General features: G+C 37.5%; 1 protein-coding gene across 1 annotated transcript; it reads left to right on the forward strand.

Moving 5' to 3' along the window:
• Positions 1-252: 252 nt before the first annotated feature.
• Positions 253-15,183, forward strand: ERCC5 (ERCC excision repair 5, endonuclease). Its single transcript, XM_066545160.1, has 15 exons — positions 253-506; positions 1,156-1,331; positions 1,825-1,940; positions 2,036-2,128; positions 2,928-2,988; positions 3,928-4,071; positions 4,907-5,114; positions 5,377-6,522; positions 6,893-7,125; positions 7,477-7,596; positions 9,103-9,316; positions 11,110-11,254; positions 12,078-12,278; positions 13,155-13,239; positions 14,531-15,183. Exons 1-15 carry the CDS (start codon positions 419-421, stop codon positions 15,083-15,085), a joined length of 3,585 nt encoding a protein of 1,194 aa, XP_066401257.1. The 5' UTR covers positions 253-418; the 3' UTR covers positions 15,086-15,183.
• The last annotated feature ends 820 nt before the right edge of the window (positions 15,184-16,003 follow it).

Genomic DNA, 16,003 nt, shown 5'->3' on the forward strand with positions numbered 1-16,003 from the left:
CGTTCCGGGCGGGGCCTGCGTTCCGGGCGGGGCCTGCGTTCCGGGCGGGGCCTGCGTTCCGGGCGGGGCCTGCGTTCCGGGCGGGGCCTGCGTTCCGGGCGGGGCCTGCGTTCCGGGCGGGGCCTGCGTTCCGGGCGGGGCCTGCCATCCGGGCGCGGGGAGGCCGCGGGCGCTGGGGCCTGCGCCCCTTCCTTCCGCGTCCCTTCCTGCCGCGTCCCTGCGCCGGGATCCGCTCCCCGCCGCAGGTCAGGATCGCGACCCTCGCCTGTTCCTGCCGCTGTCCCTGGCTATCCCGGCCCGAGTGGCTGCCTCGTTATTTCCGTTTGATTTAATAAAGCCGTCGCGGGCCGCATAATCTTTGGGTTATTCCTTCCTTTGTGCCTCATAGATTTTGTCTCAAAGCAGCTAAGGAAGGACAATGGGAGTTCAAGGACTTTGGAAGCTGCTTGAGTGCACCGGGAGACCCATAAACCCAGAAACGCTGGAAGGGAAAATTCTTGCTGTTGGTATCCTTTAAAAGTGAAGCTGGGGAACCGAAGTTGCAAGGGAGATTGTTTTAACTATTTCCCTTATTTTTAAGAGTTATTATTATTATTATTATTATTATTATTATTATTATTATTATTATTATTATTATTATTATATTTAAATTGCTTACATTTTGGTAAGCAGAATTTTTGCTTTACAATATGTACTAAGCCCTTTTACTTTCATCTTTTTAGAAATAGACTTGTTTTAAATAGGTTTCTTATATGAGTGTTGGACTATAGAATTTTGCACTTTATTTATAAATGTGCTGTTCTTAGTAGGACTACAAGATGAAGAAGTTTTATGCTTATGCATCAGCTTTCCCATCCTGTATACTTGGTTAAATGCTGGAAAGATGTGGAAGGAAGTTAATTGTCATTTACCTGTAAAAATAACTGGGGAGGTATTTGCTGTGCTTTTGCTTCCACTCTGCTTTTTGTGCAGGGCAATAGGGATGGTAGTGTATTCTTCCAAGTTCATAGCTATTTGGATGTTCTTGGTTTTGACAAGACAAGCTTGGAGCCATGGGCTAAAGCCATTTAGTCAAATCTGTGAACTTTATAGGAACTCCCAATATGGTATATGTGTAAAAGAGAACATTTTTTTTCCTCTCAACGGTTCTTTAAGATATCAGTATTTGGTTGAACCAAGCAATAAAGGGAGCCAGAGATCGTGGTGGCATTTCTGTACGGAATGCTCACCTGCTCACTCTGTTTCATCGACTCTGCAAGTTACTGTTTTTCCGGATTCGACCCGTCTTTGTTTTTGATGGAGAGGCACCTCTTCTGAAGAGACAAACCTTGGTAAGTACCTTTGTGAGTTACTGCAATGTAAAAGAGGCTCTATGCTGGTGATAAGCAGCCATTTTCAATTTCCTTCCTGTTATTCTGTTTATGTGGGGATGGAGGATTGAAGTCCACTGCTCTGTGGGTGTCCTTTGCAGTCCCAGCCTGGGTTAGTCTTGGAGCATGCAGCAGCTCTTTAATCTAGGCAGATTTGATTTGCATGGGAGCCAGGTTGCAGAGAAGTGGATGATGGCACAAGCCTGGCTTGTGCTCCAGAGTGGACCTGAATGCAGCTCTGCAGGCATTTGTAGCCAGAAGATGAATGCTGCTCCTGAGTCCCATAGAGGAAATGGACATAGATTCAGAGGCTGTAATGGCTCTGTCCCCCTTGGTGTAGAATGAGTTAGGAGTAGCTCTTAGACTCAGCACACAGAATTTTAAACAGGGATTCATTGGATGTGCATCTTCAGCATCCAGCAAAATCTTGTTGGTGTTTATCTTATTTTCATAGGCTAAGCGAAGACAAAGAAAGGAAATAGCCATCAATGATTCCAGGAAAACTACAGAGAAACTCTTGAAAACACTTTTGAAGAGACACGTTATCAAAACTGCTATTACAGGCAAAAGGCAAGAATAAAAATTATTTTTCCCTTGTTTATAAGTGACAGTAACTCTTTCTGAGGCTGTTAATTGCTGTTCTATTTTTTCTTTTTTTCCCTAAGCAATGAAGCTTTGCCCAGTATTACACAAGTTCGAAGAGAAGGAATTGATGATATGTATGTATTGCCTACTTTAGAGGATGAAGAGAAGAATAGGTAGGTAGAATTAAGAAAAATAGCTTAAATGTATGTTAATAAACCTGGGTAAAAGTATAAACCCCATTTTTTGATGCTGATGAAAGACCTTTAACCCATGAGACACTGTAATAAATATATAAAGTATATTTCTATAATTTATATTTTTTTTCAGTTTCTTTTTGGATATAGAAGCCTCCTAGTTATCTATGGGAAAGTAACAGAAGAAGCTTTCAGCTCACAGATTAAATTTCTACCCTGGATTCATGTATGAGGATCAAAGTTCTACCTCAGTCTCAATGGCCATGTCCATACAACTAAATGGGACTGATTGTTTAAGCTTGGGTGTGGCAGCTTGATTCTGTTTTGTGTTGACATGTTCAGCAGAGGCAGGCTTTGTCTGTACTTGTCACACCTGTGGCATCTTCTTAAATAACACTAAGTGAGAATGTGAAGCTGCCCTGTAGGTTATTCTTTGCACATCTGTACTTTTATATACTTCAAATGCTGACCCAGTAAGAATTGTGTCATGATCTAAACAGCAGCAGTTGTCTCCATCTAGTTTTAACTGACTTAAGTTTGCCTTCTTACTTTCTGCTCAGATCTTTATGAACTGTGTGCATATTTATGTGTATATATATATTATATATACTCATATAAATATGTATGTAAATATATATGTTTGTGTGTGTGTGTGTGTCTGATGCTGCAAATTTTTGTGCTTGACCAGTGAAGGCATGACTGATGTCTTTTTGCTTAAAATAGAAACTCTGTTTTCCTGGGTAAATATCTACACATTTGTTTTCTCTGTGATTTTTAGCTCAGAGGAGGAGGAAGAAAAAGAATGGCAAATGAGAATGAGCCAAAAACAGATGTTGCAAGTAAGTGCAACATAGTTGCCTTGTTACTGTGAACAATCCTCTCATTCATATGCTGTGCTTAAAAGACAAGCAAAAAGCTTATAAAATCCAATTATTTGGAGATATAGGTCTTATTATAGCATTACTTATAAGAAAACAAGTTAATTTTCAGTGCTCTAAGAATTCCTATTAATGAGGAAATATAAATGTGATTTCTCCACTAGAATACAGCAGAACAGAAAATTCTTGTCATAGCCTTTCTTTTTCTTTATACTACTTCCTTTGAACATATGGAGAAGACATTGGTTTTGTAACAAGGCAGGAGAAATACATGCATTTGTGCACGTGTATGTACATAAATAACAGCAGATTTAACAAAATTCCTGTGCTTCTCCAAATGTGAACTGAAGTTGAAGCACTTAAGTCCTTGTATTTTCACAGATCAATTCTGTGTTTGCTTCTGATGTGCTGATTTGATTGGAAGAGGAGAAGAGAAATACATAACCTAAGAAGAAGACATAATAAATAATAAAATTATCTCTGTTTTCACCTATAGGAAAAAAAAAAAAAGAAACACTCTTGGAAAGATTGTTTATCTTTGAAGCAGTTCTCATTCAGAAGGAGAACCTCTTTAGAAGGACAAAATCTGAATAGCTGAGGCTATATGACGTGGTTCTGTGTTTTATACTAAGTATCTTTTTGTAAAAATAATAAAACCAAGTTTCTCTGTATATTGTACATCAATAATCAAGTATTTAGTGCTATTTTATTACACTTTATATGAAAATATGAAAAGTAGTTACTTTTTTTTTCATATTTTCTTCACTATGTGGGGAAGTAGCAACAAACTTCTTGAGGGGTTGGGTTTTTTTTGTCTTGCTTGGAATGATGCTCTAAATATTTTATTATTTTTGTTGTGCTGTAATATAAAATTTGTATTCTTGTTTTCCATTTTTATAGGAACAGTTATGTGAAAATCCTTATTCTATAGATATTGAATCAGAAGATTTCCACAAGCTGCCTCCAGAAATAAAACATGAGATCTTAACTGATATTAAAGAACTTACAAAGCGAAGAAGAACGTTATTTGAAGCAATGCCAGAGGTAATATTTAAAATAGCTTTGAAGACATTGGAATGGAGCTGTTGCCATTAATGCAAATAAAGAAAGAGTACTACACCTGGAAAGCTTTACACCCTGGACTGTTTAATAAGACATGTTAACGTGAGGAGAAAAAAATCCACTGAGATAATGACTCTTAACAGCCTTATCTCTTGATTTCCACTAAAATTAGCAGAGCTAATTCAGTTTGGCAAAAATATTCAAAGTTAAAAGTGCTGTGTTTTGTGCCTCATCATCATTATGCTGAAGATTGCATAACATGCTACTGGTGTGGATGAGCCAGGCAGGATAAACACAGCTGGGATTCCAAACCCTGAGGTTGTTAGAGGAGCTGGCAGCTGGGAAAAGGCTTTTGTAACTTAGGCAAATGTGTTGAAACTGGTCAGACATGAATGGGGAATCCTATAGTGCCACTTCTACAGTGAGGTTTTGAAAGTGCAATATACATCAGATCAAATGATGGCTTGTGTCCAAGCGTCAGATAAGAACCATCATTTTAAAATTATCCACATGTGGATTCTCTTTTAATTACTTTTTTTTAAGATGGGCATGAGCTCTGATAGCCAAAAGTGAGATGTCATGTTCTCCAGCACTCAGAACTACTGGTACCTTTCAGAGCTGTTGTATGTTGCCAGGACAGTATTGCTGTTGCTTGTGAGTGCAGCAGCCAGTGAAAGACAAATGTTAGCTGCTTAAAGGAACTCTTGAAAGAATTCTCACACTTCCAGAATGTGGGAAATTAATTTGCTTTAAAAGGGGTGTTTTATTTCAATTGATTTGTTTGTTTTGTTTTGTTGTTTTGTTTTGTTTTTTTGAGGACTCCAATGACTTTTCCCAGTACCAGCTTAGGGGTTTGCTTAAAAAAAGCAACCTCAATCGGTGCATAGAAAATGTGCAAAAAGAAATGAATCAACAGCACTCGGGTGAAATCCAAACACAATATGAAAATGAAGGTGGTTTTGTGAAAGAAGTGGAATCAAGGAGGGTGGTCTCTGAAGAGACTTCTCACTATATTCTGATAAAGGGTATGTCGGGTCTTAATTTTGTAAAACCTGTTGTTTGGAGTGTGCACACTTAAAACTGGCAGGTTTAAGACAAACCTGAATATTGTTTATTGGTGCACCTAACCAATACTTTGTTTGAAATGTGCATTACTGTTATACGTCATTAACTGTGATCTGTAAACCTGTAGAAGAGTGGTTTAATAGTCTTTATATAATGATGTTTGTTATGTAAAATGGAATGTTTTTATAAAGCAGTATTTTTCCACACAAAACTTTCTTTCAGGTATTCAAGCAAAAGAGGCTATGAATAGAGACTTGGAAACTACTGCAGGACCCTCATCAAAAATGCATGAATTGCCTAAATTAAATAAAATCAATGAATCACCTGCTAATGCAAAGCTGTCTATGTCTGACAAGAAGCAGACAGAGGAAGATGACAGTGTGGTGGCAGCACCCCCCTCTCCTCGGACTTTGCTTGCTATCCAGGAAGCCATGGTGGAAAGCAGCTCAGAAGAAGAACTGGACACAGGACAATTGAACGTGGACCAGTTTGTGTCAGAGGAAGGCAGCGTGTCTCCAAGAACACTGCGGGCAATTCAGCAAGCTCTGAGTGAGGATGATAAAGGGGGGGAAGTTGTTACTGCTACAAGTGATGGAGTGCTATCAGAAAGACCAGAAGGGAAGGATTTTCTGCTTTGTAGCTCAGATGAGGAAGAGCAGATTCCTAAAGTTGAGGGGAAAAACATTCCTACAGCTACAATTCATTCATCAATCCAATTGACCATGCAAGATGTTAAATTTAAACAGAAGAGTCAGGAGTTGGAAAAAAATGATATTACACCCAAAGACACTGTTATATTCAGAGATGAAAATTATTCTGCTATTGAAAATATTAGAAAAGGCAAAGAAGATGTAGACAAAGAAGAAAATGATTTGGAAAAACATATTGCACCCAAGGACACCAGTATATCCATAGCTGAAACCTATATTGACAATACTATAAAGGACACAGAAGATGTAGACAAGGAAGAAAATGGTTCCAAAAATCTTATTTCACCAAATGATAGCAGTATATCCAGAGTTGAAAATTATTCTTACATTAACAATACTAGAAAAGATAAAGAAGACTTGGACAAAGAAAAAATTGGTTCCAAAATGGACTTAAAGCTTCTGGGAGAGAAGGATATGAATTTATGTTTGCAGAAGCCAAGCTGTTCCCCTGAGCAAACCAGTATAGATGCTTTGATTCACACTGAAACAACAGACCTTTCTAAAAATGAGGAAAACTTGAAAATTTCTGAAAATACACAGGCAGTAATTTCACAAACAGAAGAGAATGTATCTGAGGATATTAGACTTTTTCCAGAAGCAAGAGATCCTGAGGTGGAAAGAAAAGGGATATCACAGTCTGAAGACAGTGATTCTGATGGTATGTGCTTTTTGATTATGTAAAAGGATAAGAAAATAGGACAGTATTGTGTCTGTAGTCAGTTGAAGGTAACCTTTTCTCTTAGTAAGAAATGCTTAAAAATGCATCCCCTCCCACATATATGTGGGGCAGGAAGAAAATCTGAGCTGTGTTTTTTCCACCTGGTGTCAGATTTTACCATTGAAACCTGAGTATAGAATATGGAGAGTCAGGAAAGCATGTTGTGTACATTGAATTTAATTGGTGTGTTAACCAGTCAGCCACTTGGTTTATGTAATTTCACAATTGTTATATTTATTTGCTGCATATAGAAAAAAAAAGTCACTGCCCAAGTTAAAAATGTGTACAAGTCTCTGTTTTCTTTTGATAGGAAGCTTTATTGAAGTGGATGCTGAGGTCAGTAATGAGGCTGAGTCTCCTACTAAATATGATGAAAAAGTGAGTGATGAGCCAACACTTGCAGAAGTGGAGACAGACAGACCTGATGCTTTCACACTGGACTTGCAGAAGGAGTCTGATGAGGTGCAGTCGAGAAACACTCAGAATGTTGAAGGAGAAGCTGGTGGTAAAGGTGCAGTGGATGAGTGGCAAGACATCAGTTTGGTAACTCATTGTTTCTTGTTTTGAACTTGTAATGGAGTCTCCAAATAGATGTTAATGAAAACTATTGAACAGCTTCTTATTGTTTCATTGCTTTTTCACATAGCTATCTAATTGTATGGGAACTGATGTTTCTTTAAAAGTGGTTAATTATAATCTCCCTAAAATCAAAGGAAGACTTCAAGGTAAATTGAAGGCTAGACCATCTCTGGGCTTACAATTTGCTGTAACAGCTTCCTAGAGTGAATTAATGGAACATATGCTACTAGAATAATTGTAGTTGGAGACTGTGCTTTACTTTCCTAGGCATACCTGAATTGTTGAAATAATAAAAATCTTGGTTTATATTTTCAGGAAGAACTAGAAGAATTAGAAAAGAACCTTTCTGCTGAGCAGAGTACACTTCAGTCTCAAAAACAGCAGCAGGAACGTGTTGCTGCTTCTGTAACAGGACAGATGTTCTTGGAAAGCCAGGTAGTATTTGTTGAGTCATTTTGATATGTTTCCTTCCTCCATCCCAGTCATTTACTCAAAAGCTATTAGTAATTTTGCTTAGTTATAGGTCATCTTTTTTCCCTCTTAGGAGCTCGTTTTCTTCAGTTTGCTTGTTTTAAAATATTGAAAGTTTTGAGGTAGTCTTGAATTCCTACTATTTTAGGTAAGTGTAATAACATTATAAAATAGTAGTATAGTTATAGATAAATCAGTATATCTTTTAAGCACCAACTTTTAAAGCTTGAGCCAGTTTGATCTTGGCCTCTTTTTGTGAAAGGTGGAAAATGAAGAAAAAATATTAGGAGGCTGTGTTCGTTTGGCAGCAAAGAATTGGTGCAGTCTGCATGTTAGGTAAACTGTGATTTCCCCTAGAGATTCAAAGGTTAAAAAATGACAAGAAGTCTGTATAGTTTATGTAAGCAATTTGAAGGACTCTCACCAGTAACACCTGAATAAGCCTGATATTTCTGTGTCAGTGTTTCAAGGTTTGGGTTATACAATGTGTTTGGGTTAGCAAACCCATAATACAGTAGACTAGTGACAGTATCTGTGATGTAGCAAACGAATGCTAACAAATTAATTCTGAGAAATATGTAAATGCTTGTATTTTTTTCTTAATGGAACAGTTTAGGTAGTTTTAAAATGATATTTCATCTGGGTTAAATATTTGCACATACTTGTTTTTTCTGGTGATTTTTTTTAAGGCCAGTAGATTGTTTTGGCAGTATTATGTGCCATGTAGTCATATGCACACTATTATAGTTGTAAGTCTTTTGATCTTGTGCTTTTATTCTTAATCACAGTAAAAATTTAAAGCCTTGAGGCTGATTGTGTCAAGCCTCAAAAGCCATCTAAGTGAAGAGCATAATCCAGACCTGTGTACCTAGCACAAGCCTGTAAACCTAGTGTGTGTGGGATATTTACCTGAGGTTGTGTAATGTATCCCATAAAAGCAAAAATGCATCAAATAGAGGCATATCAAAATACTATCCAAGGAATGATTAGCCTTCCCACTGTTTCTTGTTTGATATGAATGTTTCTTATATACCTTCATACTACTTTCTTAGATGAAGTGATGACCAAATATTTTTTTAATTTTTATTTAAATTTTATTTTACTTTTTATATTTAACCTGCATCTTTCTTTCATGAAGCCCACATAATTGTAATGCATGGAGTTTTCTCCTTGCTGTGCAAAAGAATACTTAAGTATGCTTATGTAATTAAGATGGCAGGTTCTCAAACTGTGTGGTAAAAGTGTGCTCAAGTAGTGCTTGACTTCCATGGCACTGTCTGCCTGAGAGGAGTTGAGTGGGCATTCCTCCTTGACTTAACTGAGCTTGGCACTTTTTACCGGAAGTTTGAGATTTGTTGTCAAATATTAAATAACTCCCAAGTGTGAATCTAGCAGTTCTGAGTCAAGCAGAAGTGTATTGGAAGTTAACTCTTTAGATGAATTATTAACTGTTTTCCTTCCATCCTCCAGGAGCTCCTCCGTCTGTTTGGCATTCCATACATCGAAGCTCCGATGGAGGCCGAGGCACAGTGTGCCATATTGGACCTTACTGATCAGACCTCTGGGACAATCACTGATGACAGTGATGTTTGGTTGTTTGGTGCACGACATGTTTATAAAAATTTCTTCAGTCAGAACAAATATGTAGAATATTATCAGTATGTTGACTTTCAGAACGAGCTAGGTAAGCCTCAGCTATTGATTTGTTAAACACAGTCTTTAATAAGACAGCTCTGTCATCCGTCTCTTTGTATTTTCTACAGAATTTTGTGTCTCTTAATCAATATCTGTTCTTTGGAGAGTCTCTAAAGCCATTAAGTTAGGTTGCTGTTTTACTGCCAGATGACCCTCCCGAATTTGCAGGCCACCTGCATTTGATATACTGAGTTAGTGTAATGATCACCAAGGCTGGAGATATGAACTATTATACCAGTTTCTGGGTAAATTTTAGCATGACTTTTCTGATGTGGTAGAAAAATTATATTCTCATGTCATCAGATTTTTAGTCTTCTAGAAATAGAAGTTAGTTTTGGACATACTGAGATGTAATATATTAAAAGTGGATCTGGGATATGTGTAAAACATTTAACCTGTAGTTGACACTGAAAGATTTTTTTCTTCTGTCTGATTGCTCTTGAGCTAGTGTAATCACATTGTTGCCAATTTTTACTAAGCTTCAGTGTCACATAAAGGATTAGGCAAAATAGGAGCCAATTTAAACTTGTTATTATGTCTTGAGCAGAACTCTTTTAAAATCAGTTTTGACATTTTCAATTTGAGAGGCTACAGACTTTGAAATACTAGCACGTAAAATTTCATAATATTTTTATGTGGTGAAAAATGTAGCTTTGGTTTCTTCCAGCAAATTGAATGAAATAATTTTGCCCTACTTAAGTATGCTACTGTGGCTTAATTGGAAAGGATTGCTGTAAAAGCTTGTCTGTGATTTTTAATTGGTTTTAATGTGATAAACCAAATATTTATTTATTGGGAAAAATAGTTGTCATCATCAGTCTTTATGTCACATTCCTCTGCAGTCTTGTGCTTCTTGTTTCCCATGCATTGCAGAAATTCTTCTGTCTGGACAGCTGATGGATATCATGACTAGCATGATGATGGTCTTGCTTTGTGTGTTTAGACTCACATCCCTTCTTTTCGGCATGGAATTTTTTAAATTCTTTTTCAAATCCAAACTCTTGAAGCTGGTCACTGAAAATCAGTCTGGTTGCCTCAGACCTTATAGCCTATCAAATAGAAGTGGTCAGCTGAGTTCTTCTTTCTGGCTGTTTCATGAGCTCTTCTGGTCTGCTTAGTAACTGTACCAGCACAGAGCAAAAGACTCACAGTTGAGGGACACTTCTAGGAAGCAGAGGCATTGGTATTATGGACTAGAATTCAAACAGAATGTTTTTATTTGATTCTGGCATTACTTAATTCAGGTCAGCATTGGATGAGAACAGAACAGTAACTGGATGTAATAAATGTAAAAACCCCATCTTGTAACAACTCCAAATTTTGAAATTACAGAATCACAGAATTATTTAGGTTGGAAAAGACCTCTGAGATCATCAAGCCAAATGTTTGTCTGATCACCACCTTGTCAACTAGACCATGGCATTGAGTAACACATCCAGTTGTTTCTTGAATATTTCCAGGGATGGTGACTCCACCACCTCACTGCACAGTCCATTCTAATGTTTAACAATCATTTCCATGAAAAAAATTCCTCCCGATGTACATTGTAACATTTTCGTTTTGGCAAGAAATATTTGCCAAATTAGCACAATTATTAGTGCTTGAGCTAGCACAGGAGTATATTGATATTGCTCCAGAATATAACTTAACAAATTCTGCTATTGAATTAAAAATAATTTTATGGAGTTAATGACTTTGTGTTCCTTTCAGTTTTTGCTTTTCTGATAACATTTTTTATTTTGTAAGATAATAAACGCTGAATCTATACACTTTCTTTTTCAGGGTTGGATAGAAACAAGCTAATTAATTTGGCATACTTGCTTGGAAGTGACTACACTGAGGGCATCCCAAATGTTGGCTTTGTAACAGCGATGGAGATTTTAAATGAATTTCCTGGGCATGGCTTGGAACCTCTCTTAAAATTCGCGTATGCTTCATTATGATTTGCTTTTTTGGATCTCCATACTGTGATTATTAGTTGATATGCTTTTCTGCTGCTTAAGCATGCAGCAAAACATGTGGCCATCATTGTTTAATGGGACCATCATTAATGGGACTAAGTAGGCTGTAAAACATGACTCCATTGTATCACTATTTGGAATCACAGGTAGATAAGGTGACAAGTTGATAGAGCAATCACAGTGAGACAAAGACAGCAGAACAGCTGTAGAATTGTGCATCTGCCTCAGAGTTTATTGGAGAGCTGGATCCATAAGGGAGCAGAGGTTCATTCTCCCTGGTTTGGTGGGAGGTTGCTGTATCTTGCTCATAGAGAAAGGGAACTTGACTGAGGAATGAATGACCTGGAAGGAGACAGGCAGGTAGGGTGTGGGCAAGAACAAGATTTGAAGAAGGCTAAGGCAGCTGTATTGGCAATAGCAGGGATGGTTAGAAGTCTTTTTTTCCCCCCTTCCTTTTCCTTGCATACCAAAAAACCTCTAAAAATGATCATAATGTGGGGAACATCCTCTGCAGGTGAGGCTAAAGTTGAAGCCTGATTAGCAGCTTATGGGGAATCCAGGTGATATTTGCTACTTTGGCTTACAATAGCTGCATTTAATGTGTATGTTTTGTCTTTTCTGCTTTTCAGATTTTTTGTCCTTTTGGCCATCTTTCATTGGGACATTTTCTACATCATCTCTTCTAGTAATTGAAGTAGGGAGACTAAGACTGTTGAAATTAGCATGGTGGTTCTTGATATTTCAAATTTTATTTTATTAGGCAGATTAATAATTTTCTCTGTTTTTCAGTGAATGGTGGAATGAAGCTCAGAAGAATAAGAAAGTGATGCCTAATCCACATGACACCAAAGTCAAGAAGAAACTGCGGGAGCTACAGCTTTATTCAGGTTTCCCAAATCCAGCAGTGGCAGAAGCATACCTGAAGCCTGTGGTGGATGAGTCACGGGGTTCATTCACCTGGGGAAAGCCTGATGTAGAGCAGATCAGAGAATATCCTTTTACTTGTTGGGTGAAAGTACTCAAAGATTGTAAGGAGTCAGTAATGGAGTGTCAAGTTTTTAACATCTCTTTGTTGTGAGGGGCCCCAAGCCCTATCTTCATGTACTCCCCTAAAATGATACCCGCTCTGGAATAGAAGGGAATGCAGCCATGCACGTGTGGCAGTCAGGGCTGCTCTGCCTGCCTGAGAGAGTGAGCTGCCTCACTTTGCAAAGAGAATCTTGTAGCTGAACTGACTAGTTTGTGGTGGTGTTATATTTCTGTAACTGCTATTTTTCTGTAACTGTTCTGTGCCTGTTTCTCCTCTTTAAGTGGGATTATTTGCACACTCCCTCTGTATGTTTGCTTTTTTTCACAAGTAAGTCTTGAAGTCTAGACAGAAATGGTGTTTCAGTCTGCACTTAACTCTAGTTATTCCCTGCATGTCTTCCAATAATGTCTACTTTTTGCTTCAGTTGCAGTCTGAGCTGCAGCAAACTATTGAAAAGTAGATGGCAATAAATGCAGAGCTAATAGTGTTTTAAACAGTAAATGAAACTTCCAGTAGGTACAAGTGTAAAAATAAGGTTTATTTATAGGCATTTTGTGTTATGGCAATACCATTTAGACAAAATGAGTTCTATCTTCACTGAGACAGGCTTTTGAAAATATTGATATTAGAGAAAAAGTTCTGCAACTAATGGAGATGCAGCAGCGTGATTGTGATGTGTTGTTTTAACCAACAGTCTGTTGTCTGATTTTGTAGTAGAAAAAGCTTTGAAGTGGAGCAGCTTTCCTCCAGTCATTGTTTACTTCAGGAATTTTCATTTTATGTATTTACAAAATACCAGTAGTAGCCATTTTGAAAAGTTCCTTAACTTTCTGCACATTCTGCAAGGATCACTTTGGCTGGACTAGGACAAAGATAGATGGAATCCTTTTGCCTGTGATAAAACAACTGAACTTGCAGCAGGTGAAAATCTACCTATAGTTTAAGGGTAATTGGAAAATTGTGAGAGAAGCGTTTTAAAAAGAACACCAAGACTTTGAAGTAAAATATCTTTCTCAGAAACTGGGCTTTGGTTTTTAATATTTTTATGTATTTTTTTTTTAAATCACTAAGCTTGCTTTTCTAGACTTCATTTCTGTAAGACTTGAGTGTGTTGTAACGGACTTTGCATAATTTCAGACATTGGTTTCAAGTTTCCTTACCTATCAAGCACCTATCTCAAGTCCAGGCTGCTGTTTTTTCTGGACACAGTCAAGCTACCTCCAGCAACTCCAGTACTTCTAGAAGACAGTGTTCCATAAGCACTTTATAAAGTATATATAGAAGTGCCTCTGAGATTTTGGTGGAGTGATACTGCCCATTTGATGCTGTACACATCGTTTGAGGAAGAGTGCAGACTGAACTGTTGAGCAAGTGCCCATTAGTAATAGTACTCTAATTTCCAAGTAAATGTTCTGTCAACTTTATTAGCACTTGAAAGTGAATGGTGATGCCCACTGTGGTAGCTGTCAAAGTAGGTTGTAAAATTAATCCCCAATGTCTTTTTTCCTTTTGCCATACACAAGATAGATATATTGTCTAAACCAGTCTGCTAGATTCTCTGTGTCACTGAGTGAAAGCCCTGTAGTTACATATATATACTTTCAGGTTGACTGGAATATCCTTTGGAAGCGTCTGTCTCTGTTAGGCAAAAAGTAGAGGACTGGCTTGGCCTATACAAAAAGTCTAGCTGTGATTGAATAGCACAAATCCACACTGTGTGAGGACTACTAGTTCTACTCTTCAGTCTTAATACTGTAGCAGCATGTGGTGCAATGAACCTGAGTCAAACACCTGCATGTTCTTGCACTTGGAGGCAGAAATGCAAAGTGCACTTACAGCATTTACTTAGTAAACATTCTGTTTTCACAGCTGGAAGCTAAGGGTGTGTTTGTAAGGACATACTTAAGAGCACTACAGAGATTCTCTGTATTAGGCTTGACAATAGGAACATATGTCTAATCACCAGCAGTGCAATATTTATGAAATCTTACTAGAGTCTGCTAATTATTAGTTTCTATAAAGGTTCTTGTTGCCTAATTTATTATAAAGTATGGGTATTACTATAATGATGTGTCTTATTGTTCACATTTGTGTGTGTGTGTATTATTTCATTACTCCTTTGTCCTGCTTTAGTTTCAGATGCTTTATAATATAGCTAACAACTAAATTCCCACAAAAACATTCAACTGTGTTTCTGTTTTATTTTGGATAGACTCAGCTTCGAATTGATTCATTCTTCAGACTAGAACAGCATGAAAAACAAGCTATTAAAAGCCAGAGACTGCGCAGAGCTGTGACTTGTCTGAAGAGAAAGGAAAAGGAGGAAGAAGATGATGAAATCCAGGAGGCCACTGCTGTCATGGAGATGGAACTTAAACAGCCTGGGAAAAGGAAAGGGGAACGTACCACAGGCCGTGCAAATCAAGCTGCAGCAACAAAAGTACAGAGTGGAAAGAGAAGAAAACAGTCAGATTCCAGAAAAGAATTTTTATATGGAGGTGGTTTTGTTGGAAATTTGCATCTTTCAGAAACTTCTAGTGACTCCTCAGTGGAGGAATCCAAAGGCAGAGATTTAGGCAAGAGCAAAAGGAGGAAGAACATGTCTGCAACAGATTCAGCAGACCATAAAGAGAAAAAAGGGTGCAGTAGCTCAAGTGGTGAGGATGAAGATCTGGGAAATGTAGTCATGGTGACTGCCAAACCTGTGTTTGAAGGCAGAAAAAAGAAATCATGGAGCAAGAGAGGAATAAGAAAGAAAATGTCTTAAATAAAAGAATTATTTAAAAAGACTGATTTTTCTGACCTGAGCTTTGTAAATATTCTAATGAATTATTTTTAAAATATAATAAATTATCCCTATTTGAATTGCATTTTGTCACGCATTTTCTGTCCAGAACTTAAATAGAAGTGATTCCAAACAAAACACTAATTTTAGCACACTTACTCAGAAAGACCTAGATTTCACTTGATAGAAGTTTCCAGGCTTCAGATTTTAAAATTGAGCCAAAACATGTTGTCCATTTATTTGCATTCTAATTGAGTTGATAGAGCTGTTAAAACCACTTGCTATCAGTTGTTTCCTTAACTTCAAATCTAAATGAAATTCTGAAAATTTCTTGGGTTCTTTCTAGGTGTTGGGTGAAATAAAATAGGTTCAATTTTTTGCTTTTCTTCTTCCCTAAGCCTGTCTTGAAATTTTTATGCCCAAAGTAATATATTTATTGAAGAGAGATGATGCAGACCCTCAAAAAATCTCAAGGAAAAACATACAGTACAGTAAGTCCCTCTATAATCTGATGTGCAGTAATTGTTCATATTCTGAATGTAAAAGACGTGTTTCTAGATTTGGAGTTACATGTTACCAACTCCATTTGGAGTTTGGCTGTGTACAATGACATTATTTGTTGGCAAAGGTGATGTTCAGAGGTATCTACTGGTTGCAGCACTCACATTGGATTAATTTGTGTGAGGCCATGTGGAGCTCAGACTTCTCACATGCCTCTCTTCTCTGAATGTAACATTTATCTCCAGCTCCTGGATGTTGAGGAGGGAAAGCCCAGAATTCTGCCTGTCTTACTTCTGTTCTTATGATACATTTTAGTCTTTGCTTTTTTTTTGGTGTGTGTGTGTGTTCTCATTTGATATTTCTACTGCATTTCTCATTGTTTCATTATTTGAAATCCAA

Source organism: Molothrus aeneus, chromosome 2 (assembly GCF_037042795.1).
Source record: "Molothrus aeneus isolate 106 chromosome 2, BPBGC_Maene_1.0, whole genome shotgun sequence".
Taxonomy (NCBI): Eukaryota; Metazoa; Chordata; class Aves; order Passeriformes; family Icteridae; genus Molothrus; species Molothrus aeneus.